The sequence below is a fragment of the Carcharhinus amblyrhynchos genome, chromosome 16 (assembly GCF_965287045.1).
Source record: "Carcharhinus amblyrhynchos chromosome 16, sCarAmb.v2.hapA, whole genome shotgun sequence".
NCBI lineage: Eukaryota > Metazoa > Chordata > Chondrichthyes > Carcharhiniformes > Carcharhinidae > Carcharhinus > Carcharhinus amblyrhynchos.
The window spans coordinates 30931334-30957317 of NC_137339.1; the positions used below are offsets into that span (position 1 = coordinate 30931334).

At 41.6% G+C, this 25984-nt stretch overlaps 2 protein-coding genes across 2 annotated transcripts; both read left to right on the forward strand.

Annotated features, from left to right (window-relative positions):
* Positions 1–5301: 5301 nt before the first annotated feature.
* Positions 5302–6703, forward strand: LOC145353663 (P2Y purinoceptor 1-like). The gene has a single exon (XM_080204430.1). The coding sequence runs from the start codon at positions 5452–5454 to the stop codon at positions 6511–6513; it is 1062 nt and encodes a 353-aa protein (XP_080060556.1). The 5' UTR covers positions 5302–5451; the 3' UTR covers positions 6514–6703.
* Positions 6704–21787: 15084 nt separating this feature from the next.
* LOC145353938 (P2Y purinoceptor 1-like) lies at positions 21788–25050 on the forward strand. The gene has a single exon (XM_080204948.1). The coding sequence runs from the start codon at positions 22409–22411 to the stop codon at positions 23429–23431; it is 1023 nt and encodes a 340-aa protein (XP_080061074.1). The 5' UTR covers positions 21788–22408; the 3' UTR covers positions 23432–25050.
* Positions 25051–25984: the final 934 nt, after the last annotated feature.

Here is a 25984-nt window from a genome sequence, read left to right on the forward strand (position 1 = left end):
AACTGGTAATATGACCCTCACCAGGTGAACAAAGCCACTATGGAATAACAATGGTATCTGTTGAAGCTAACTGTGCTGAAGTTGCATAAGGTTGTTCCTCCATAGTCCTAGACTACAGTACACTTGAACATACCAATTATAACTCATTTAAACCCATACATGTTAAAACTTGAAATGGTATGAATGTTCAAGTTCCTACTTATCATCTAGACAATCTAGTTTAATCATTTGGTCACACTTCAGTCTGCCCACAATAACATGGTTTTGCCCTTTACATTCTGAGATTTCCTCACCAGATTTAATTGTACCAATGTTTGACTGGACCAAGTGACACGCAACTCTTCTGTTTGCCATTTCTTTTGTCAAAACTGTGGCAGATTCCCTGCATCCAGCATTTCTGTACTTTATGGTAGCACTGGGCCATCCCATCTACAATCTAGACCTCTTTCAGATCATCAGTGAGCCAACTTACTGTATTCTGTTACAAAACCCCACTGACGTTATGTGTAAAAATGTCCCAATCTGAAACACTGGTTTTGTATGGTGTATTTATTTTGGATATTAGTAGGAATTAGTGAGTTTTCAGACCTCTCTTTCATTAAACAAACAAAAACATTTATTAAATGCAAGAAAGATAATAAAACTCTGCAAAGAACAATCTTATATTTTGGCAAAAGAAAGTAATAGTAAGCACTTAGTCCCTCAAAGAAAACACAAAAGCATCTGTTTCCCCCATACCTAAACTTTGCTGAGACCCTATTTTCCAAACAACAACCATAAACCTACTGGTCAAATCTAGCCAGTAATTACCACACCATATAGCTTAAGTGACCTGTACTTGGGAATGGTCTTTCATCTTTGGTTCAATGAAGAAAATGATGTTTTTCACAAAGTAACTTTCTTTAGCACTTCTTCACTAGCTGACCTGTTTCCTGAAAATGGCTGCCTCACTTTCTTTCTTGCTGCTGCTTCTTCAACACCTCGTTTGTATCTAAACTGCTTCCTGGCTCACAGCACTCTGACTATGAATTGCATCAATTGCAAAGAACACTCTGTTCCCTAATGTTTCTTTCTCTTAGGTGCTGTCCAGACATGGTTTCCAAAATACAAGGCAGTTTGATTTTACTTGTACAAATAAATATTCATTTGAATAGCATCCTACCATTTTGTGGCAACTCAAAAACCTAATTTTCCTGTATCTTTCTTCTGTTATCTTATTTGTTGGGTTGCCAATGGGTAACAAAATAAATGTTCATCTTGTGGTACAGTAAGTTACTATCTGGTCAGTATTTGTCATAGAGTTGTAGACTCATTATGAAACAGGAGGGTGGTCAGCCCATCAATCCACCTATCTATGCAGAAGTTCATTCCCACTGTACTATCAGCATAGCCTCATAAGTTTATTTCCAAGTGCCCATTTTGAAATCATTAACCACCTCTGCTTCCATCACTCTTGTAGGCAATGAGTTCCAAACCATTACAACTGGCTGCGTAAAGAAATTCTTCCCCAATATCTTTTGGCCAAAATCTTAAATTTGGATGCCCTACTCTCATAAGATTGGTTAATGGGGAACAGTTTTTCTTTGAAACCCATGGAATTGCACAACGACTGGCATCTCAACCACTTCAGTCGCCTGCAGAGTTTTACATTGGCTGTCCAATAACGAAATGTGTGCAAAAGTTAGTCTCTGAGCATTTCTTCACACAACTTTGCATTTTTTTTTATTTTAAGTAGTTTCAATGTACTGCATTTCTGGAACTATTTCATTATTTACACAATTAGGCACTTCACTTACAACGCTAACTTTATGCCTATAAGCTACTGGGGCGAGGTTATAATAGTCAAACGTTATATACTTCACTGTATCCAGTTTGTACAGATTTCAGCATTCTTATGCAAGAACTGGTTTTCAGGCAGCTGGAAGTCAGTCTCAAAACCTAATCATGACCAGTGCTGTCAGCCTGTGGCAGTTTCTTACGAAGAATCTTCCTAGTGGAGTCTGTGAAATCCACTAATAATGCAAGGTTCATCAGTCATGTTTCATTGCAGAGTTCCAGTTTAGGGCTTTGAAAAGGTGTATTTCATGATACAACCCAAAGAATGATCTGACAGCAGAGTTTGAAACTGATTTCAGAAGGCAATAATGCTAAGAGTTAACTATATTGTAAGAAACTACTGGCTATGATACCCACTTTAACCAAACATTAATAACTGATTGTTTCAGTTACAGGTCCCTAAGCAGAAGCCTGAATGATTTTTTTCTTCAATGAGTGATTTGAGGATTTGCAGAGCAGTACATTTTATGATTAGCAGTGGTGCTAACTGACATCAATTAATTTGCTAAACAATAAAATGCTTGGCATATGTACATCACCCAGCAACTTGTGACAAGGAAGATATAACTCCTGAACTGGAATATTACCATAAATCAACCCATAAGTTTCACAAAGTTGCTGCATTTGCACATCAGTTGACCATTAAACATCCCACAGAAAGTTAGGTCTCATAATTAGCAGCATAAACTACTATTTAAATGATGTAATAACTATTAATGATGGCCTGCCAACCACTCTTGCCCAGAAAATGAGCAATTAAAAGTGTGGAATTTCATTCCTTCAGGTTGTGAATTGTTGTTGGAGACCTAAAAATAATTCTATATTTTTACTTTGTTTCCCTCTTTCTTTATCCAATCTTCCTTTCCTCACTTTATGTTTCTTTATCTGCCTGATTTGACTTTCAATCCATCATTCTAATTTACCCTCCTTTTCAGACATTCCTTTGTTTATTTCTCAACTTTTTAATCTGATTACAGAGATACACTATTTGTCTCATTGCTTACAGAAGTACCAGGTCCTTGCCACATTGCTTCACATTCCCTAATTCCCAGAGCAAAAAAAGTAATACCAAAACTTGCACAAACAAAGCTAACTGGGGGGTGTGCACTACGAGGTGTTCTACTCTAGCAAAACCTGGGTCATTATAATATGTACAAGTTTGCACTTGTGATCATGTGGGAAAAGGATTAAAGAAAGACAGCTTTAATTAGCCTAACTGAAAGCCACAAAGAAAGGAATGTGGATGGAATTATTGCAGTTCTGATTCAATAGTCTTTAAGTGGGATCATTCATTTTTGTTGCCAGATCCAGGTTTTTCTTCTCTGCTATTGATTAAAGAACACATATTATGAACACAGAAGTTGGAGCAAATGGAAAGTGTGTGTCTGAATGTTTTAATGATGATACCATATAAATAAAATGTTGAGTACCCACAAAAGTCAGATAACTTTTTTCAGTCTATAAAGGGGGTTATGAGTTTGATGGGATAGTGCTGGAAAAGACACTAGCAACACAGCCAAGGAACTGCAAAAGGTCAAAAAGCCTGTTTCTGTGATGCACAATTTTATAATTTGACTGCTACTGCAAACTATCCTGCTTGGCCCCTCATGATCACATATCATCCTCTATTGTCTCTCCACTGTCATATGGCTGGGTAAGGCTGCACTTGCCTGGTTCCATTTTTATCTGGTTAATTATAACCAGAGTATCACTTGCAATAACTTCTCTTCCCTCTGCCTCATTATCACTTTTGGTATTTCCCCAAGGATCTATCCATAGCCCTCTCTTATTTCTCACCTACAAGTGAATATCCTTGTCCCTTATTGCATCATTTAAAATCATGTGTTAGTTTTAACATATATGCTGAAAGCAAACATGGTTCTAGATTCCTCTACTGTTGTTAAGTTATCCAAATAATTATCCAATATCCAGTACTGAATGAGCAGAAATTTGCTCCAATTTAATACTGGGGAGACAGAAGCCATTAATATCAGTCCCTGTTTCAAACTCCATTTTCTAGTGACTCCATCGCTCTCCCTGGCAACTCTCTGAGACTATAATGGGCTGTTCACAACTTTGGCATCATACTTGACCCTGAGGTGAACATTCAACCATATATCTGTGCAGTCACCCCCATAGCATCATTTGATTTCATCCCTGCCTCAACTCATTTGCTGCTACAATCCTCATTCATGCCTCTGTTACCTCTAGAATTGCCTATTTCATCACACTCCTTGCTACTTCCCGTATTCTACCATTCAAAACCTTGAAGTCATCCAAAACTTTGCTTCTGTGCCCTTACTTGTGCTATGACCTTGTGTTCATTGGCTTAGATTGGCTTTCGGTCAAGCAATTCCTTGATTTTAAAACTCTGATTCTTGTTTTCAAATCCCCACATTGTCTCCATTTCCCTCCTTCCACCTCCTCCAGTCCACCTGCTGCACATCTCTGATAGCTCTGTAATCTCCTTCAGTCTCACAACCCTTCAAGCTATCTGCATGCATCTAATTCTTTCACCAACTAATTCAGTGGTGGGCAACCACTAGCCCTGGGGCCATATTCTGCCCATTTGTGGCCCACAGCACATTTTGTTGACCATTGCCCTCACACAGGGTTGTCACATTCTACTTATTACCATTTGTGTCATGTCTTTCCTACCAGTAGGACTGAATTGATATGCATGTAAAGCAAGGGCAAGTGAAATGAGGTGCATGCTGATTACATACAACATTGACTATGAAAATTGCACTCCCTCTGTGCCCAAAGTGTTTTCCCATTTCAAGTTGGTGATATTTCTATTTATATATAAATGAGTATAAATTTTCTATAACTTGCTATGAAATATTTGGCATGTAGTAAATGTATTTAATCTTATTCAAAGGTTATGGTTAGTGAACAAGTTCAAATTCAACCTAAAATAAAAGCAAAATACTGTAGATGCTGCAATCTGAAACAAAAACACAAAATGCTGGAAAATCTCAGCAGGTCTGACGGCATCTGTGGGGAGAGGAGAGAGCCAACGTTACAAGTCTGGGAAGAACCTGTAAGACCGGACAACTTGGCTCTATTCTTTCTCCACAAATGCTGCCAGACCTGTTGAGATTTTCAAGCACTTTCTGTTCTTGTTTCGATTTTAATCTTAGGGCTCACTGAGATGAAGGAGGGCCCCTCATGCAGCCTGCTTGCCAACCTAGATTGCCCATCACTGTGCTAAAGGCTCTAAACAAACGCAAGATGTTGTTCTGACCTTTTCAAATGAATTACTTTGAAGAATATTAGTTATCCACATTCACTGCAGCAGTTAAGTATAAGCGACACATCAATCTGTCATTCGCAAATTGTTCATTCTTCTGCTACAAGGTTTACATTAACTGTTTTTTTTGCTTTTAGATTAAATTGGAAGGGGTGTGGTTTTCTTGTTGAATGTCTGAACCAACCAATCACTCGTTCATTCTGTTCCATGCTGTACATAGCCTAATGGGCCGCAGGTTTAATTTCCTTAACTGGGCTGGATCCGATTGTTGTTGCATTCCTGACTTTTGGTACAACTGAGCAGTACCAATCCACCGCGGGATTTCCAAGTACTAAGGTCCAGTCTGTACCTGTCGGACGGTCATGATGTTGGAAGTCAGCACCCTACCTGCAAGGTTGTCAACGACTGATTCGAAAGGACTTAACGCAAGTGAGGGATGTGAAGTAAACAAGATGTTTAAGCGTATGTTTCTCCCACCGATTTACATCATCGTGTTTGTGGTGGGGTTCTGCATGAATTGCGCGGTGTTGGTCTCATTGTGCGTGAAGCGCAGCAAATGGACCAACACGGACGTGTTCATCTTTAACCTGGGCCTGGCTGACCTGCTGTCTGTCAGCACCCTGCCCTTCCTGGTGGTCTACTACGGCAGCCAGCGCCAGTGGATTTTTGGGAGGCTGTTTTGCAAAATAACGCGGCTGCTTTTCCACCTGAACTTGTACGGCAGCATCGGATTCCTCACCTGTATCAGTGTGCAGCGCTACCTGGGCATTGTGCACCCCATGAGGGTATTGGGGAGATGGAAACGCCACCACTCAGTGCTGATCAGTGCTGTGACCTGGGGACTGGTTGTAATCCAGACCTCGGTGGATTTACACTTCACCAAGACTAACGCCAATGGCACAACGTGCCAGGACTCCGCAGTGAATGCGGAATTAGCAGACTACCTGCTGTTCACCAAGGTTATTTCTATCACTGGATTTCTAATTCCCCTGCTCGCCATTCTAACATCTTACTGTCAAATCGCCGTGGTTCTCACCAGGAACAACAACCTGGACGTTACTCTGAAGGAACGGTCCAGGAACCTCGCAATCGTTGTGATGGTCTTGTTTTCCATTTGCTTCGCGCCTTATCACGTTTTGCGCTATCTGAATTTAAACTCGAGACACTTGCAGTCCAAAGGTATCTGCAAGCGCAGCAACACCGTTTACCTGCTCTATCAGATCTCCAGGGGCTTAGTGAGTTTCAACAGTTGCATTGACCCACTCATTTACCTTGTAGCCCAGGGTAACGCGATCAGGAAAATGAAAACGTTCAGGGAAAAGCTCCATCTGTTTCTCACTGGGGTTAGAGGCAGTAATTATCTGATGCCCCAAAGGACATTCATCGCAGAATCATTGACAACACACAACGAGACGACCGTGTAAAAACCACACTGAAAAGTAGCCTCACAAATCGAAAATGAATTGAATCTGAATCGTTCTGTGATAATGAATAAGGCGAAGCGATTTACTTGCATGTCTGGAGCAAAACGAGGAGTCGGATATTTCAGAACAACTCTGAACATGTCTATAAACTACTGAGATTTGGATTAAGTTCCGAGCTCTTAACTTCGGATTGGGGGTAGGTGGGTGGGTAAGGTGAGGGGTGGGGGGTGATATCCCAAAGATTAACCAGGGACTCCCTCCATGAAGTTCCCAAATAAGGCTTCTCTCAGCAATAGTCCAGAGGCACTAACTTCTCCCGGACAATTGTGCTGGGTTGGGAACTATCCGATAAACTGGTTTAAATCACTTACCTTCCGATGGCTCTGTCAGTTTTACCCTCATGGTTACTCTGAAATAGCTCTAAGAAATAAAACCATTTCTAACTTCAGCCCATTTGTATTAAATGCCCAGACTGAGCATTGCACAGGGCACTCCCACACTCCAGAACCCGCCCCGCCCAACCCACCCAGTTAATCACCCTCTTAGGGTATTCCCAAATCCCACACCACTGACCCCCCCCCCTCAAACTGCACACAGCACCCACGGGCCTGACTCTTAAGTATCCACTAGACCCAATCCAACCACCACCCACCCATGACCTGACCCAATCCCCAATCAATCCGACCTGACCCTCCCCTCCCAACCCCAACCCACAGCCCCCTTCCCTGACTATCCACCCTCTGTCTATCCACCATCAAATCCCATCCACTTACCCAGATACTTACCTTATCCATGGCCTGTCAATTCCACTGGGCCCTTTAAACTTACCTGCTTTCCAGCAGCCAGTGTAGTAAAAATGGGCACAGTAAGAAGTCTCACAATGCCAGGTTAAAGCCCAGCAGGTTTATTTGGAATACAAGCTTTTGGAGTGCCGTTCTTACATCAGGTGAGTGGCTCCTTCATCGCTCACCTGAAGAAGGAGCAGCGATCTGAAAGCTCATGATTCCAAATAAATCTATTGCACTTTAACCTGATGTTGTGAGACTTTTTACTGTGTCTACCCCAGCTCAACGCCAGCATCTCCACATCAGTAAAAATGGGGGCATGGTCTCCAGAGCTCACTAGAGTTGCACTGTGCTGCTGTACGACTTGTGGGGTTTCTTTTGCTGCAAGTCCCAAGCAGCTCTTGGCGATGGAGGTTTCAATGAAGATTTCCAGAGCAAGTCAGTGCGCTGTAAACTCTTGTAATTCCAGCAAGCCATCACTTTATATTGCTGGGTGGAACCTTTGGCCCAACATAAAACCTGAAGAGCAGGGAGCCTTTGACAGGGGAGCTGAGATTTGTGCGAACAAAACAAGCAACTGATCAGGCAGAAGACTTGTTAACGGGCACCACAAAGTCTGAAACAGGAAGTGCAGTTATAATATGTAATTCAATGTCACATCAGATATAGGAAGCAAAATAAAAAGAGGGAGGGAAAAATGGAATTAAGAGAAAGCAATAAAATAATTTTTTTTTGCTTTTCTTAAATCAGAAGGATTAAGATTCCATACTTGTAAAAGGTAATTTTCAGTGCCAGATAGGTGTTTGGTACTAACTAATATTTTGGGCACAATGAACTTACACTGGAATGAATAGATTTTAACATTATCCAATGAGTTTTGTGAACATATATTAAACTCCTTATTTCATAATGCATATAAATACTGAGACTGTGAGATATTGTTATGGGACAACTTCTGGAAGAGCAGGACACTTTGGATACAACCTGCTGAATCTCCACATGCACAGTTCTAGAAGTTGCTGTTTAATTTCCACTTTAATGACAGCGAGTGCTGTTAGGTTCACTGTTACTTTTATAGAAAGTTTATTATTTTGGCAAAAGTTCTCATATCTACATATGATTTTTAATGAAAACCAAACTCAAAGTACAGTCCAGTGTGCAGTTTGCATTCTTACAGTGCCGTAGATATTCCTTGGGTCTTGTGAACAAACTAAGTCAATTGGTTCTGATTAGAGTAGACTTGAAGATGGCTTTATGCTATGATTTTATATTGAGGAAGGTCCAGATTGAGGCTGCTGGACTAATTACACTGAGAAGCATGAGTCATCAGACATAAAACTCAACTATTTCATATTTGTAGCAACTGTGTTTCACTTAAAGCCTATCATTATTCATGCCTTCCCTACACTCCACTGGGTTCCTTTGCCCCTGTGCAACAATTTCATGGTCTTTTTATTTAATTCCTCCATGGATTCACACATTAATCTTCAGTGGCACAGTTAGCACTGCTGCCTCACAACACCAGAGACCTGGGTTTGATTCCTGGCTTGGGTCACTGTCTGTGTGGAGTTTGCACATTCTCTCCGTGTCTGCGTGGGTTTCCTCTGTGTGCTCCGCTTTCCTTCCACACTCCAAAGAGGTGCAGATTAGGTGGATCGAACATGCTAAATTTTCCTTCAGTGTACCCGAAAAGGCAAGGGAGTGTGGCGATTAAAGGATTTTCACGGTAACTTCATTGCAGTGTAAATGGAAGCCTATTTGTGACTAATAAATAAAATAAATGCTCTGTAACCATGCTGACACCTCTGACACTTTAGGCATTGAGCACAAAGATTGAAAAGAATATGCTGTCGAAAAACAAGCCATTGAGCTCAGCCAGTCCATGCTGTTTGTATGCTCATACCCTTTCTCATATGATCCCATCAGCATTACCTTGTCCCTCATGTGCTTATTTTCCATCTCCTTAACCACATCTTTTTGCCTCAACCATTCACTCAGGTAGCAAGTTGCATGTTCTCTCTGTTCTCAGTTTACTCTTCTGAATCACCAACTTGATTTCTTGGTGATTATCTTAGCAATCAGAGGCAACACATTGTATTTCCTCTATAAAAAGTTTCTTAATTTTAGAACCCTCAATTAAGCCTTTTCAGAGGAAAATGTGCCAGCCTGTCCATCCTTCCCTGACAGATAAATATAATGTCATATATCCTTTTGAATTTATGTTTCAGTCTCTCCAGTGTCTCTATATGATTTTTGTAATACAGCTACTAGAACTGTATACAGAATTTCAAGTAAGGTCTAACTAAGGTTCAATACAATTTTAGCACTATTTCTCTATTTTTAAATTCTATTCCTCAAGAAATAACCCTTAGTGATTTGATTACCTATTCATGACCTTACGAAGCTGTGTCATTGCCTTCAATGATTTGTGTATTTGTGCTCCTCTACCCTAGTTAGCTTTTTATTTTTCATGTGGTATGTGGTCTTCTTATCCCACTCTTGCTCACAACGATACACTGTTCATTTCCCTTCCTCTTCCTTCTGCGCTTTGTGGCTATTATTTCAGCCACATAATTATTTCAGCAACATAACACTGCCTCTGAAACTCCCTCTTAAAGTTCCTTCTCCTCACCTCCTCCCTTCTTTTTTTCAAAAGCCAACCATAACCATTTGTGCTCAACTAGTCTTTCAGACTTTCCCCAACTCCATTCAACATGTTTTCTTTTCCATTTAACATCTTTCATTCTCAGATCTGTAAGACAATGTGGGATTCTCTGACATTTGGAACATTATATTAATGTAAGCTGTTATGGTGCAGTCTACACCAAATGTTTACTTCTCTTCAGTACTGCACCAACTTCTCTACTGCCATACCACTGATGTACATTTAAGCAGTGGGTACAATGTTATATGGGAAATGATATAATCTTGGAGCACTCAGGTCTGATAAAGTGAGGTTTCTCATATTACTGCACTCTGTAGTTTATCTTCACTATCTATCAGGACTGAAGTTGAACTTTGATTGAAACCACTATTTCCACCAGTGATTACAAAATTAGTAAGAAGTCTCACAACACCAGGTTAAAGTCCAACAGGTTTATTTGGAATCACAAGCTTTTGAAGTGCCGTTCTTTCATCAGGTCAGTGCAGCGCTTCGAAAGCTGTGATTCCAAATAAAGCCATTGGCTTTAACCTGGTGTTGTAAGATTTCTTACTGTGCTCACCCCAGTCCAAAGCCAGCATCTCCACATCATGGCTACAAAATTAGTGCATTAATATAATGACAGATGTAAGTTCCGGAACATAGGACTTAGACGGTAAATCCACTTACATGTTCTTTTCAAGCATAGAAAAAACAAATTCTACACAGGATTTCTTTATGACAGATCTTTCTCTGCTGCCATAAATGTTAAAGTTAACCATTCTTCCTATTTTTCCTTACACAACCAATGTTGCTGTAATGAGCAAATAGGCAGATAACCGATTTGTCTTCTATAATGTGATTACCACACAGAAAATTCAGGATACTGGCATAAGTTAATACACCTTTCGTTTCATTGAGAAGCATCTGGATGTATTTTTGGATAGGTTAACTGAAGTACGAACTTCCATTATTTGTCTCAGTGATTTAAATACTTCATCAATATTCTGCATATTTGTAATGCTTTAAAATTGAATACTCAATCACATGATAATAACATTAGTGTTTATTAAGAATAAGTCATTCCAGAATGTGAGAAAGGTTGCATTTAGGATACATATTGAAATGTAATCACAGAATTCAAAACTTATAATAATTTTTGCCACAAAATTTAAGGAAAATTTAAGTGTTAATATTTACCATACTCTTATAATTATTTGATTAATCTTGAATGCTATTTTAACAGCTCAGGTTTGATGGTGAGTAGATTTAATGGTGAGCCTATCATTGTTATTGTAGAGTAAGTTGAACAGAATCCTCTCCAAAATTTTAGTTGCGCCTGTATCCTGTTGAGAGATTCAATACTAAGGTGCATGAAAGCATGAAGCTGAGTTTTGTACTCATCAAAGATACAGTAAACACACCAGAAGGTAAGGGCTTACTCATTTAAGAGTAACTGATAATTCCGTGATATTTCATAATCACAAACAACTTCTCTGCCACTGGAAATAAACTTTTACATATATGGAGCCACACTCCTTTAGATTTTAGTTAGTGTTGGAGTTTTTAATTTTCTTTTAAATCTTCTTTCTGCATTTTTTATGTCCCTTTTTAACTTCCATCTTTCTTTCCCTCACTTTTGCTTTCTGGATGCGATTTTACTTTAATTATTTTAATTTCCAATTTCTGGTTTTGCATCAGCACATAAGGCTTCTTCAATCTTGTGAGTGTAACACTACATTTTGCACCCTCTCCTTTCCTTTTTCCCTATGTACTCTCTGAACAGTATGTTTTGTTGGTGTAGACTGCAAGAAACAATACTTTTCACTATATCCCAATAATAAATCAAATCAAGTCAAAGAGTTACGCCATTGCTAGTCCTGTATGCACAGATCTCAGATCTTCTATAGAGGGTTCTGAACAAGACTCGTGCTGGACGCTACCATTAACACTGCTTCTCCTCCACAGATGCTACCAGACCTGCTGAGTTTTTTCAGCATTTTTTGTTTTTATTATTCCTATAGAATGGGCTATGCTATCTCAGACTCCCAATAACCCAAGAGCGGACAAATAGTTTGTGCATAGCTTTAAGCGTTACGAACAGTGAGGCATTGTTGACTGCTGGCTGCAAATTCCAGATCAATGTATCTATCCTGTTTGCAGCAATGATTGTTGTGTTGTTGCCCAGAATGTGCCTTAATCATGATACATGATTTATTTAAAGGAAACCTATGCAATGCTATTTTAGACCTTCCCACCACCAAACCTAAGCCATTAAAATAGCATTTAATAAGTTTGTAAATAACTTTACCATTTTAAATATACAACTTCTCTGTTTTGTCATGCTCTTACCATCATGTTACTGTATACATTCTTCAGTTTTCTGCCTGATTGTCCTTGCATTTGTATTTTTCTGCATTCTTGTTATTTTTATTGTTATTCTATAAATGTTGAACCTGTAAATAAAAAGTACAAAAATGGTAAATGTAGCACTGCATTGGACATTGAAAGGTACTTTTGATTCTTGGATCTACCGTTAAACAATTTTAATCCTTAATTTCTTTTGCTTTCTAGAATAGTTAAAATACAACCTTTAATACCTGCACAACAGGCTATTCAAAAAAGCAGCAGAATTAGTGATCTTGGCTGGCAATTTCTAACCAATGAAATGTCTGAACATGGTTTGCACATTACAGGATTGAAATTCTTCAATAAAAAGATTAATGGTGCTCGACAAAAATGATGGAAAAATAAAAATCGCTGAAGGCCAACACTGGGAGCTCACATACAAACAAGTGACTCTTTTAAAAGCACCATGCCACACCTGAAATTACCTGATTTGTTTTATTCATGCATGGATGTGGATATAACTGGCTAGGCCAACATTTATTGCCCATCCCTAACTGCCCTTGAGAAGATGATGGTGATCTGCCTTCTTGAACTGTTGCAGTCCATCTGCTGGAAGTGGACCCACAGTTTTGTTAGGGAGGGAGTTCCAGGATTTTGACCCCATGACAATGAATAGACAGTGATTTAGTTCCAAGTTAGGCTTAAGGGGAACCTGAAGATTGTGGTGTCCCCAGGCATCTGCTGCCCTTGTCCTTCTGATGGTAGAGGTCATGGGTTTGGAAGGTCTTGTCAAAGGAGAGTTAAGATGCAGTGTATCTTATAGATGGTGCACATTGCTACCTTGGTGCACCAGCGGTGGAGGGAGTATATGTTTAAGTTGGTGTCTGGCATGCCACTCATATAAGCTACTTTGTCCTGAATTGTGTCAAGCTGAGTTTCTGGATTAATAGTCTAGCAATAATACCACTGGTCATTGCCTTCCCTAGTCGGGACTTTTTGGGCCAAATGGCCTTCTATACCATAATTATTCGATTACCTCTGGAATTTAGTTTTTTGCTCCTTGTTTGGCATCTGGGAGAGCCAGCTGGACACTTCAATCCAGGAGGCAGTCAGACCCCTTAGGTTTAGAAGTTGTGCAGGACTAGCTAGTAATCGGGGCAGTAAGATGCGGCTGCGGGCCAAGTAACGGGACCCAAGACGTAGTGCTAGACAAGGTGAAGTTCCTGTTTCACATGCAGACAAGGGAAAAATCTGCAGGGTGGATGAGCAAACTGAACTTGGATCAGGAGCCCATTTAAGTGGGGGAAGTGAGAAGAAATAGAACATTATAGTCAAGGAGGGGGGTGCGGGGTGGGAATGGATATTGTTATTGGCAGCCACAACTGTGAGTTCCAAAAAAAAAGTTGCATGCCAATGCCAGGGTTAAAAAATTTGGAATGGGAGGTGGAGAATCTAGTCATCATGGGCCACGAATCAATGATGTACGTAGAACCAGAGAAGCTGAGAGAATTTTAAGAGCTGCCATAAAAACTAAAATGCAGAAGCTCAGAGGTAATAATCTCTGGATTATTTCCTATGCCATGTGCTAATCAGCAATAAAAACCTGTGGATTAGGAGGTGGCAGAAGGAATGAAGTGGGACTCATAGGATTCACGGAGCACTGGCACCAGTACCGAGGAAAACTATTATACCAGGAAAGACTTAATTTACCGAAGGGGTTAATGTCCTGATGAGGTGAATAATGGGCAGAAGGGAGTGTAAAAGGTAAATTCAAAAGCAGTGAGAGAAATGTCAAAGTGACAGAGCAGAATAGTGATCTGGGTAAGTATGAGCAGAGAAGGAATAATGAATTTAAGCTTAGTTTGTACAAAATACAAAAAGTTAAAATGCAAGTACAGAAATAAATTAGGGAACCAAATGATATGTTAGCATTAATTGCATAGAAACTGGAATATAAGTGTGAAGAAATCTTACTTCCAACTGTGTAGGGTTTTGGTAAGACCACACCTGTAGCATTGTGTACCTAAAGAATATATTTGTATTGGCAGATTCACTGGCTGATCCCTAGGTTGATACCATATGAGAAGAGATTGAATAGTTAAGGCCCATATTTCCTAGACTTTAGAATAGAGGGGTGATTTAATTGACTCGTTTAAGATTCTTTACGGGGTTGGCACAATAAATGTTAGGAGATGATTTTTCTGGCTGGGGTGTCTGAGACTAAGACTTATTCTTTTTTGGGATATGTCTTCACCAGTATTTTTTGCCATCTTTAATTGCCGTTGAACTGGCTGGCTTGCTAAGCCATTGCTGTGGGTCCGGAGTCACATACAGGCCAAACCAGGTAAGGGTGACAGGTTTCCTTTCCTAAGAGATATCAGTGAAACAGATGGGGTTTTAAAATAATTGGTGATAATTCCATGGCCATCATTATGGGGTGGCATGGTGGCACAGTGGTTAGCACTGCTGCCTCACAGCACCAGGGACCCGGGTTTAATTCCTGGCTTCGGTCACTATCTGTGTGGAGTTTGTACATTCTCCCCGTGTCTGCATGGGTTTTCTCCAGGTGCTCCAGTTTCCTCCCACAGTCTGAAAGTGCTGGTTGGATGAACTGACCTGAACAGGCACTGGAGTGTGGTGCCTAGGGGAATTTCACAGTAATTTCATTGTAGTGTTAATGTAAGCCTTACTTGTGACTAATAAATAAACTTTATTGAAACTAGCTTTATATTCCAGATTTATTAATTTAATTTAAATTCCACCAGCTGGCATGGTGAGATTGAACACAACGTGGTCTCTGGGTTACTCGTCCAGTGACATGACTGTTCCAACACTAATTCTCTCTATATTCTCAAACTGAAGGGGCCACCGTTTAGGAGTGAGATAAACAGACATCTTTTTGATTCAAAAGATTGCAAATCTTCGGAATTCTCGTGCCCCAGGAAGTTGTGAATGCTCAGTCATTGAGTTTATTCACAGCAGAGATTGATAGATTTTTGTACACTAAGAGGAATCAAGGGATACAGAAATTGTGGAAGGAATAGATCAAGAAGATCAGCCATGATCTAATTGAATATTGGAACAGGTTAGAAGGGCCAACCGCCTTACTTCAACTCCTATTTCTTACATTTTTAAAAGGGCTGGATAGCCAGATTACTGTATCTGTGCTCCATTTTTTTTCTTGATGTAGGCTGAGCTAGAGGGAAAGGTTCGGAAAATCTACTCCTTTTTTAATAATAGGAAGACATTATGTTATACCTTTGATGTCATCATCGATAGTAAGTGTGATTTAGCAATCTTGTTTATACATTACTGTTATTCAGTCCATCAAGTCTGCATCGAGTCTCCAAAAGGGCATCTTACCCAGACTCTCTCATAAGAACATAAGACCATAAGAAATAGGAGCAGGAGTAGGCCATCTAGCCCTTCGAGCCTGCCCCGCCATTCAATAAGATCATGGCTGATCTGTCGTGTCTCAGTTCCACATTCCCGCCCTCTCCCCATAACCCTTAATCCCCTCGCCTATCAAAAACCTATCAACCCGCGTCTTAAAAATATTTAGCGAGGCAGCCTCCACCACTTCAACAGGCAGAGAATTCCAGAGATTCACCACCCTTTGAGTGAAGAAGTTCCTCCTCAACTCCGTTCTAAACCGCCCCCCTTTTATCTTGAGGCTGTGCCCCCTAGTCCTACTGTCTTTTTTGAGCGGGAAGAGTCTCTCCACCTCTATCCTATCCATCCCATTCATCATCTTATACGTCTCAATGAGATCTCCCCTCATTCTTCTAAACTCCAACGAGTACAAGCCTAGTTTATTCAGCCTCTCCTCATAGCTCAACCCCCTCAACTCCAGTATCTGCCTAGTAAACCTCCTCTGCACTCCCTCCAAGGCCAAAATATCCTTGCGTAAGTGCGGCGACCAAAACTGCACACAGTACTCCAGCTGCGGCCTCACCAATGCCCTATACAGCTGCAGCAAGACCTCCCTACTTTTATATTCAATCCCCCTCGCTATGAAGGCCAGCATCCCATTTGCCTTCCTGACCACCTGCTGCACCTGCAGGCTGGGTTTTGCGACTCATGCACAAGGACCCCAAGGTCCCTCTGCACCATCGCACGCTGCAGTTTTTCGCCACGTAAATAATAGTCCTTCCTACCATTATTCCTACCAAAGTGGACCACCTCGCACTTGCCAACATTAAATTCCATTTGCCAGTTCCTGGCCCATTCACCCAGCCTATCTAGATCTTTCTGCAGACTCTCCACACCCTCCGCGCAATTTGCCGTTCCATCAATCTTGGTGTCATCAGCAAATTTAAACACCATACACTCGGTTCCCTCCTCCAGATCATCTATATAAATGGTAAATAGCTGAGGCCCCAGCACTGACCCCTGGGGCACTCCACTAGTCACCAACCCTATCCCTGTAACCCCACATATTTAGCATGGTGAACCCATCTAGCCTACACATTTGGGACACTAAGGGTCAATTTAACATGGGCAATCCATCTAATCTGCACATTTTTGGATTGTGGGTGGAAACCAGAGCACCCGAAGGAAACCCATGCAGACACTGGGTGAACATGCAAACTCCACACAGACAGTTACACAAGGCCAGAATTGAACCTGGGTCCGTGAAGCTGTGAGGCAACAGTGCCAACATTAGCAACAAATGGAACTTTGAACTTCTTAAATCACAATTCAAGTGATAGAAATAACAGATTGAGTAAATGCAGCCAATTCTGTTGGCTCTTTTTTTCAATTTTCTTTCATCATTTTAAACTGTTTCTCTTCAAAAACATTCCGAAACCATGTTTTCTGATCAGAAACTATTCAAATCATCTTCTTGTTCCAGAATAATGCAAGTTAGAAATATAGTTCAAAATTACAACAGACCCGATTCAAACCTAGGCAAATGCCTTCTTCCTACATGGCCATGTAAAAACTAGTGAAGTCCTCATAGTCCCAGATGACCATAGGCTGCTCCCCCTTTTGAGGGAGAGTTGACTGGTGGTGGTTTTAACTTGAGGATCATCACACCTCAGTCGGGGGACAAATCTGAGAAGGCAAACCTTCATGAATAACTCAGCCAATACAGAAATTGAACCCACGCTGTTCCCATCACTCTGCATCACCAGCCAGCTAAAAACTAGAGCATACCATTGATCAATGAAGCAATTTGTTATTTCCAGTTAAAAAAAGAAGAGCAGTTAAAAAAAGTAGGCTGGAAAATGTTAAGCCAGCAAACCATTTGAGTTAGACTTCCTTTTCATGTGTGGTGAAATTTTAAACCCATGCTTATAATACAGCCTTATTTCACAATAAGAATCTTCTCCCAGCTATAACTTTCCACATATTCATATGAAATACTATGTCAAATGAATACACTTGTCCTCCATCTATATTTCTATTGTATTGAACAACCCATTTCTTATCACACCATCACATAAGAACATAAGAACATAAGAAATAGGAGCAGGAGTAGGCCATCTAGCCCTTCGAGCCTGCCCCGCCATTCAATAAGATCATGGCTGATCTGTCGCTGCTCAGTTCCACTTTCCCGCTTTCTCCCCATAACCCTTAATCCCCTCTCTTATCAAAAACCCATCAACCCGCGTCTTAAAAATATTTAGCGAGGCAGCCTCCACCACTTCAACAGGCAGAGAATTCCAGAGATTCACCACCCTTTGAGTGAAGAAGTTCCTCCTCAACTCCGTTCTAAACCGCCCCCCTTTTATCTTGAGGCTGTGCCCCCTAGTCCTACTGTCTTTTTTGAGCGGGAAGAGTCTCTCCACCTCTATCCTATCCATCCCATTCATCATCTTATACGTCTCAATGAGATCTCCCCTCATTCTTCTAAACTCTAACGAGTACAAGCCCAGTTTATTCAGCCTCTCCTCATAGCTCAACCCCCTCAACTCCGGTATCAGCCTAGTAAACCTCCTCTGCACTCCCTCCAAGGCCAAAATATCTTTGCGCAGGTGCGGCACCCAAAACTGCACACAGTACTCCAGCTGCGGCCTCACCAATGCCCTATACAGCTGCAGCAAGACCTCCCTACTTTTATATTCAATCCCCCTCGCTATGAAGGCCAGCATCCCATTCGCCTTCCTGACCACCTGCTGCACCTGCAGGCTGGGTTTTTGCGACTCATGCACAAGGACCCCGAGGTCCCTCTGCACCGTCGCCTGCTGCAGTTTTTCGCCCCGTAAGTAATAGTCCTTCCTACCATTCTTCCTACCAAAGTGGACCACCTCACACTTGCCAACATTAAATTCCATTTGCCAGTTCCTGGCCCATTCGCCCAGCCTATCTAGATCCTTCTGCAGACTCTCCACACCCTCCGCACAATTTGCCGTTCCCCCAATCTTGGTGTCTTCAGCAAATTTCGACACCCTACACTCGGTTCCCTCCTCCAGATCATCTATATAAATGGTAAAAAGCTGAGGCCCCAGCACCGACCCCTGGGGCACTCCACTAGTCACCAACCGCCAATCCGAATAACACCCGCTGACCCCCACTCTCTGCCTCCTATTTGACAACCAATCCTCTATCCACGCTAACACCCTACCGCCAACTTCATGTCCCTCGACCTTCTGCAATAACCTCTTGTGAGGTACTTTGTCAAACGCCTTCTGAAAATCCAGAAAGACCACATCCACCGGCTCTCCTCTATCCACCACCCTAGACACATCCTCATAGAACTCCAGTAAATTTGTCAGACACGACTTCCCTTTAATGAAACCGTGCTGCGTCTGCTCTATCAAGCAATTCCCTTCAAGATGCCTCGCAATTTCCTCCTTAATGACAGATTCTAACATTTTACCTACCACAGACGTTAAACTAACCGGCCTATAATTCCCCGCCTTTTGCCTGGCACCCTTCTTAAACAACGGCGTAACATTAGCCGTTTTCCAATCATCCGGCACTTCCCCGGAATCCAGCGATGTCTGGAAAATAACCACCAAGGCATCCACTATCACGTCCGCCATTTCTTTCAGAACCCTCGGATGCATTCCATCCGGTCCTGGGGACTTGTCCACAATCAGCCCCTCCAGTCTGTCGAGCACCGCCTCTCTAGTAACAGTAATGTCATTAAGACCCTCCAGTCCTACCATCTTTCCATCGCTAACACCCGGCAAATTATTCACGTCCTCCTCCGTGAAGACAGAAACAAAAAAGTTATTCAATACCTTAGCCATATCCTCATCCCCTACCACTAGGTCCCCTTTCTCATCCTCTAAAGGACCAACATTCACCCTAGCCAGCCTCTTCCTTTTTATATATTTATAAAAACTCATAAAATCTTTCTGTCTAATGCATTCTTCCCAGAACCTCAAAATTGTGGTATTCTTTATTTTGCATTTCCTCATCTTATAAATATATAATCATTAATTCCTAATTCACCTCACCTTTATAAATTGTTTTGTCTACACTTTGGGCCTTGATTGGTCAGTCTCTCTCTCTTCAATCTCTGGAATATTTATTTAATTTGTATGGCACATCTTCATCTGGTAGAAGGTTTTCTTGATGTGGAGATGCCAGCGCTGGACTGGGGTAAACACAGTAAGAAGTCTCACAACACCAGGTTAAAGTCCAACAGGTTTATTTGGTAGTAAACACCACTAGCTTTCGGGGCTTCCCCCTTCGTCAGATGAGTGGGTTTAATTTGGTAACACGAGCTTTCAGAACGCTGACTCACCTGATGAAAGAGCAGTGCTCGGAAAGCTCATGACACCAAATAAACCCGTTAAGATTTCAACATTTCTTTTATGTCTAATATCTTAGGTGGGGGAACCAAGGTCAATACATTAGGACAACAACAAAATTGAAGGCCTTATTGGAGGAAACCAGATAAATCAGGAATTGGAAATTAGGTCACATGAAATTACAAATGGACCTAATATTCATAGAAGAAAAGTAAGACTGAAGGAAACAATAAATTCTACTTCAGAATCCCTTGGAAAGAATGAGTTAGAGTAAGATTATACAGCTCAAGATTTCATGAATTTCGTCTTCTTTCCCTAAAAACTCTTCCTATCAAACTCCATTCAACCTCAACCTGTGTATCATTTGCTGTTGAGTTGATACAGAGTTTTGTATATCTGGCTCTTCGTAAACATATTGGCAATGAAGCTATTAAAAATAGACCTTAACAGATTCCTGCCCCACAGGTGGTGACTTATCCCTCTTCACTGAGGCAGTACTATCAACTACATGTTCCAACACATTTCCTGCCTAAGCTGCTATTGTGATAACATTGATTTATCATGAAGTTCCACTGCAACCTTAAAAACATGAAGCTTTAAAGCGCAGAAGAAGGTCAGCAACCCACTTGTCTACTCATTCGTTTGCAAGAACAATCCAAAACTAAATCCACTGACATTTCCTCCCAACATTGGTCAATATATTCGTTTGCTTCAGTCATTTGTCCGTGTTTACCTGGAAGAATTAAATTGTCTCTGTCCTCCCCCCCTCCCTTAATCACTCCATAGCCTGGTAATCTCTAAGGTAGGGACATGTTCAGCACAATTTTGTGGACCGAAGGGCCGGTATTGTGCTGTAGTTTTTCTATGTTTCTAAGCATTATATGTTCCAACAACTAGCTTGTATAAAGAAATTTTGCCTAACCTTTTTCCTCCTTCTCTTAATGATAATGTTACATTAACGATCCCACATTACTGTCTCCCAAACAGGGGAATAATTTCCTATTTATTAATTCATCATTTTAAAAGCATCTACCGGATATTGTCCTAGCCTTCTCTGTGTGAGAATGCTTGCACTCTCTAAATCCCTACATTACAACAGTGACCACAGATCTAAAGTACTTGATTTGCTGTGAAGCATTTTAGCCCTTTGGAGGTCCTGAAAGACATTATATAAATGCAAGACCCTTACTCTCCTTTCCCAGTTTTTTTATTTTTCAGCCTCATGAATATTTCTTGCGGTTTTAAATGACATGTTCAAAATTGCAAAACCTGATCCAATCATCATTGTCTACAACTTTATAATTACCTATACACTCTTGCATTCTCGACCCCACTTTGGAAAACTCATTGAGAGGGCGGGAGTGAAAGAGTCAATGAAGGAAAGTGAGGGAGAGAGAGTGGGAGTGAGTGACAAGTAAGAGCAAGTGAGAGAGAGAGGAAGTGAGAGTGAGTGTGACTGACAGAGAGTGAGAGACGGAATGAGAACTTCAGAGCCAGTGATTGAGAGTGTGAGAGAAACTGAGAGTGAGGGAGAGTGAGCGAATAAGTGAATGTGCAAATGAGAAACAGGGAATGAAAGAGAGAAAATGAGAGAGTGTGAGTGTGTGACTGAGTGTGTCAGTGAGTGTAAAGAGTCTGCCTTGTGCCCAGTCTCAAGTTTCTCACTCATCACCACACTAGAACACACACACTCTCGTTCACACTCACCCATCCACATTCACTCATCCTCCCTTTTATTTTGTATTTATTAAGAAAAAAAATTTGCTCACTTTTCCTCAGAAGGCGTTTCTGTCCTTTAAACCCCAACGTTTTTGTTTTTCAATTTCAGTTCATTCTTCTGCCAAATCCTTATCGTTCCCAAATGTTCTCCTGGGGTCCCTTGAGGTGAGGATAATGTGTAAAGGCAGCCCCCCGAGCGAGGTCTGCTATAGAGAGGGCGAGGTGTCGTTTGAGTCTCTTATTTCCTTCTGTGGGTAGTGTGTGGACAAGTCTACGTGCAATAAAGAGCTGCTGTTTCTGTGCGTGCAGAGAAATTCAACACCAAAGTCATGATTGTTGCAATGAATTCACAAAGGCTTGAAGTTGCTGAGTGCAAAATAACCACAAAATCCGGGCCATGTCTTTTATTGTTGGACCCTTCTACTCTCTCGTCTTCACTCTTAAACAGTCCCTTTCATATTGGAGAGCTCGGTGGCACCTTGGGGCGTGTCACTTACGTCTGTGAGGTTAAACTGCCACCAGCGTGGGACTGGGTATCTCGACAAATTCAGTCAGCCTAGGCAGCAAGCTGATGACACACAAGTAAAGCGGGTACCAAGAGCATCGCAGCGCCAAGGAGAAGGCACCGGCTCGCTGTCAAAGCCTAAGGTCGGATCGGCCAAACCACCAGCTTCTCGTAAAGTGAGCTGAGCATGGCGGAGGGAAGCGACATCTCTCCTTCGCCCACAACCGTTCCAGTCAATCAGACTTACTGCAAAGTCAACAAGGAGTTTACATCTCAGTTCCTGCCCGCCGTCTACTGCCTGGTGTTCATCGCCGGCTTCCTGGGGAATGGCTGGGTTTTGGTCGCCATGTGGTTGTCTCGGAAGAAGTGGAGCAGCCTGACTGTGTTCCTCTTTAACCTGGGTCTGGCAGACCTGCTGTATGTCAGCACGCTGCCCTTCCTGGTGGTCTACTATGTCAGTCGGCACCAGTGGATTTTTGGGAAGTTGTTCTGCAGGATAACGAAACTCTGTTTCCACCTGAACTTGTACGGCAGCATCGGATTCCTCACCTGTATCAGTGTGCAGCGCTACCTGGGCATTGTGCACCCCATGAGGGTATTGGGGAGATGGAAACGCCACCACTCAGTGCTGATCAGTGCTGTGATCTGGGGACTGGTTGTAATCCAGACCTCGGTGGATTTACACTTCACCAAGACTAACCCCAGTGGCACAAAATGCTTTGACAGTACGGGGAATAAGGAGCTGTCGGACTATATAAAGTACAATCTGATTCTATCCGTGACTGCCTTTCTCATTCCCTTTCTGATAATCGTGGGCTGTTACAGCCACGTTGGTTTAGTCCTCGTCCGAAACAACAACGTGGACCGAGTCTTGAAGAACCGCTGCCTCAAGCTGGTGCTGATTGTCACGCTTATATTTGCCTTTTGTTTCTTGCCCTACCACCTTCTGAGAAACGCCAACTTGATTTCCAGGTCTTTACAATTGGAGGGTCAGTGCATTCAAAGCTTCAAGGACATTTACGTACTTTATCAGGTGACCCGGGCCCTGGCTAGCTTGAACAGTGTCATTAATCCGCTCATTTACTTTCTGGCCGGGGATGATGCGAAGACCCGAATGGAGAAGCTGGGAAAAATCATGAGTCGGTCTTTGTCCTCAGTGGCCAACATCCAATACTTTAGCCAGGGTCAGAGAAGGACATCTTGTCTATAAATGCTCCATAAAACACGTCTCCATCTGTAATTAGATATATTTATATAGGACCTCTGCATCTATGAATGGTGATCTTATAGAGACATATAAGATAATGAAAGGGCCAGGTAGGGTAGAGGCAGAGAGATTCTTTCCACTTAGAAAGGAAACAAGAACTAGAGAACACAGCCTCAAAATAAGGGGGGGTCAGTTTAGAACAGAGTTGAGGAGGAACTTCTTCTCTCAGAGGGTAGTGAATCTCTGGAATTCTCTGCTCATTGAAGCAGTGAAGGCTACCTCATTGAATATGTTTAAGTCACAGAGAGAAAGATTTCTGATCGGTTAGGGAATTAAGGGTTATGGGGGGCAGGCGGGTAAGTGGAACTGAACCACTTTCAAATCAGCCATGATTTTACTGAATGGTGGGGTAGGCTCAAAGGGCTAGATGGCCTACTCCTGCTCCTATTTCTTATGTTCTTATGAATGCTCCATATAGCTCATCTCCATCTATAAATGCCCTATATAGCACCTCTCCACCTATAAATAGGTGGGCACCATGGCAGATTGGTTAGCACTGTTGCCTCTCCATCTATAAATGCCCTATATAGCACCTCTCCATCTATTATACAGTGTCATTGAGAACTGATTGGAATATTTCCAGAAATATTTTGTTTATCTCACTGCAGTATTTAGTTTTGAATTGTTTAGTGAACAAATGTGCTTTTGTGTGCATAAGGTGAAGGATCACTTGTGTGTGCCATTGCAGTCAGGTGAGTTCCCCTTGTTGGTAAGACTATAACTGGTCAATAAAGAAATTGCTTGGATTCGTCACCTTCTAGAGGGCACAGCCTCAAAATAAGGGGGGGGGGGGCAGTTTAGATCGGAGTTGAAGAGGAACTTCTTCACTCAAAGGGTGGTGAGTCTCTGGAATTCTCTGCCCATTGAAGTGGTGGAGGCTACCTCGCTAAATATATTTAAGTCATGGGTAGATAGGTTTCTGATAGACAGGGAATTAAGGGTTATGGGGAGAAAGCAGGAAAGTGGAACTGATCCACTTCAGATCAGCCACGATCTTGTTGAATGGCGGAGAAGGCTCGAACGGCTAGATGGCCTACTCCTGCTCCTATTTCTTATGTTCTTATGATTAAGCCACATGCAGCAAGTTTCACAATTGCAGCATCTAAATGCTCAATGTAAAGAAGTTTTAGATCTCTCAAGTAAACACTTGGTGACATCTATGGTTTAACATATGCTCGCCTTCTTAAATAGAACTGTTTTTAAAACGTACCATTTAACATTATGTGGGCCGGTCGCTGGTTCTTAATGCTTCTGTACTTGTGCTCAAATAGAGAGAAAATCCAGTGCAGGTTTGATGTCACCTCTTTTCAGTATGTTTTCAAAATATGGCGTTTCTTGTTAGATGTTGTTATCGCGAAATCAAAACAACACAGCATGTATTCTCAAAGCAGTTAAATTTGCACGCTAGATGATATGAAGATAAAGTATTTGTATTGGCTTAACTAATTACCATCAGTGTAGTGTGAATATTATTGGATGTTTATTGAGCCAGCTACATTAACAGTGCATAAATATTCAGTCTCTTTAAGATATGATTCAGTGAATTAAGTAATTATTTTGTAAATGGCTTTTGACTACAAAAAAAATACATGTTTTAAATAATTGTGTTGCTTGTCTGATTATGAGCAGTTTAAGTGTGCCTTTTGTGTTTTTCATTCCAAAGTAACATTTTATCACCATGACACAGTGGTTAGCTCTGCTGCCTCACAGCTCCAGGGATCCACGTTCAATTCCAGCCTTGAGTGACTGTGTGGAGTCTACACATTTTCCTGGTGTCTGCATGGGTTTCCTCCGGGTGTTCCAGTTTCCTCCCAAAGTCCAAAGATATGCAGGTTAGGTGGATAGACCATGATAAATGTTTAGTATTCCAGTGTAGGTTAGGTAGATTAGCCATGGGAAATGTGAGGGGTTGTGGGGGATTAGGGTGGGGAAGTGGGTATGGGTGAGGTACTCTGTCAGAAAGTTGGTGCACTTGATGGTCTGAATGGCTTCTTCTGCACTGTAGGGATTCTATAAGGACAACCACTTGAATTTATATGGCACCTTGAATGTAGTAAATGTCCCCATGTGTTTCACACCAGCAGCTTTACACACAAGCTTTATTATGGGATACATAATGTAAATCATGGTGTATAAGTCAAACTGGCATATGGCAGCCCCCAAAATCATGCTTTTGCATATGCTTGGTGTCAAGGTTGACCCCTCCCCAACCCCTCTTATCCCCTACTTTTCAAACCACAACATGTTATGCTGTTATTAGTAGTCACCTGCAAAAGTTTCTTGGGCCCAACCATCTTCAACTCCTTGGTCAATGACTTCCCTCTTCACAAGGTCAGAGATGGGGATATTCACTAATGATGGCAGTGTTCAATACCATTTGCACCTCCTTGGATACTGAAGCAGTTCATGTCTGTATGCAGCGTGATTTGTACAACATTAAGGCTTGGGAGGATAGGTGGCAAATAACATTCATGCCACACAAGCACTCAGCAATGA

What these genes read in the sequence shown, in the direction of transcription:
- LOC145353663 (XM_080204430.1), top strand. Translation starts at nt 5,452, where the DNA reads ATGATGTTGGAAGTCAGCACCCTACCTGCAAGGTTGTCAACGACTGAT.
- LOC145353938 (XM_080204948.1), top strand. Translation starts at nt 22,409, where the DNA reads ATGGCGGAGGGAAGCGACATCTCTCCTTCGCCCACAACCGTTCCAGTC.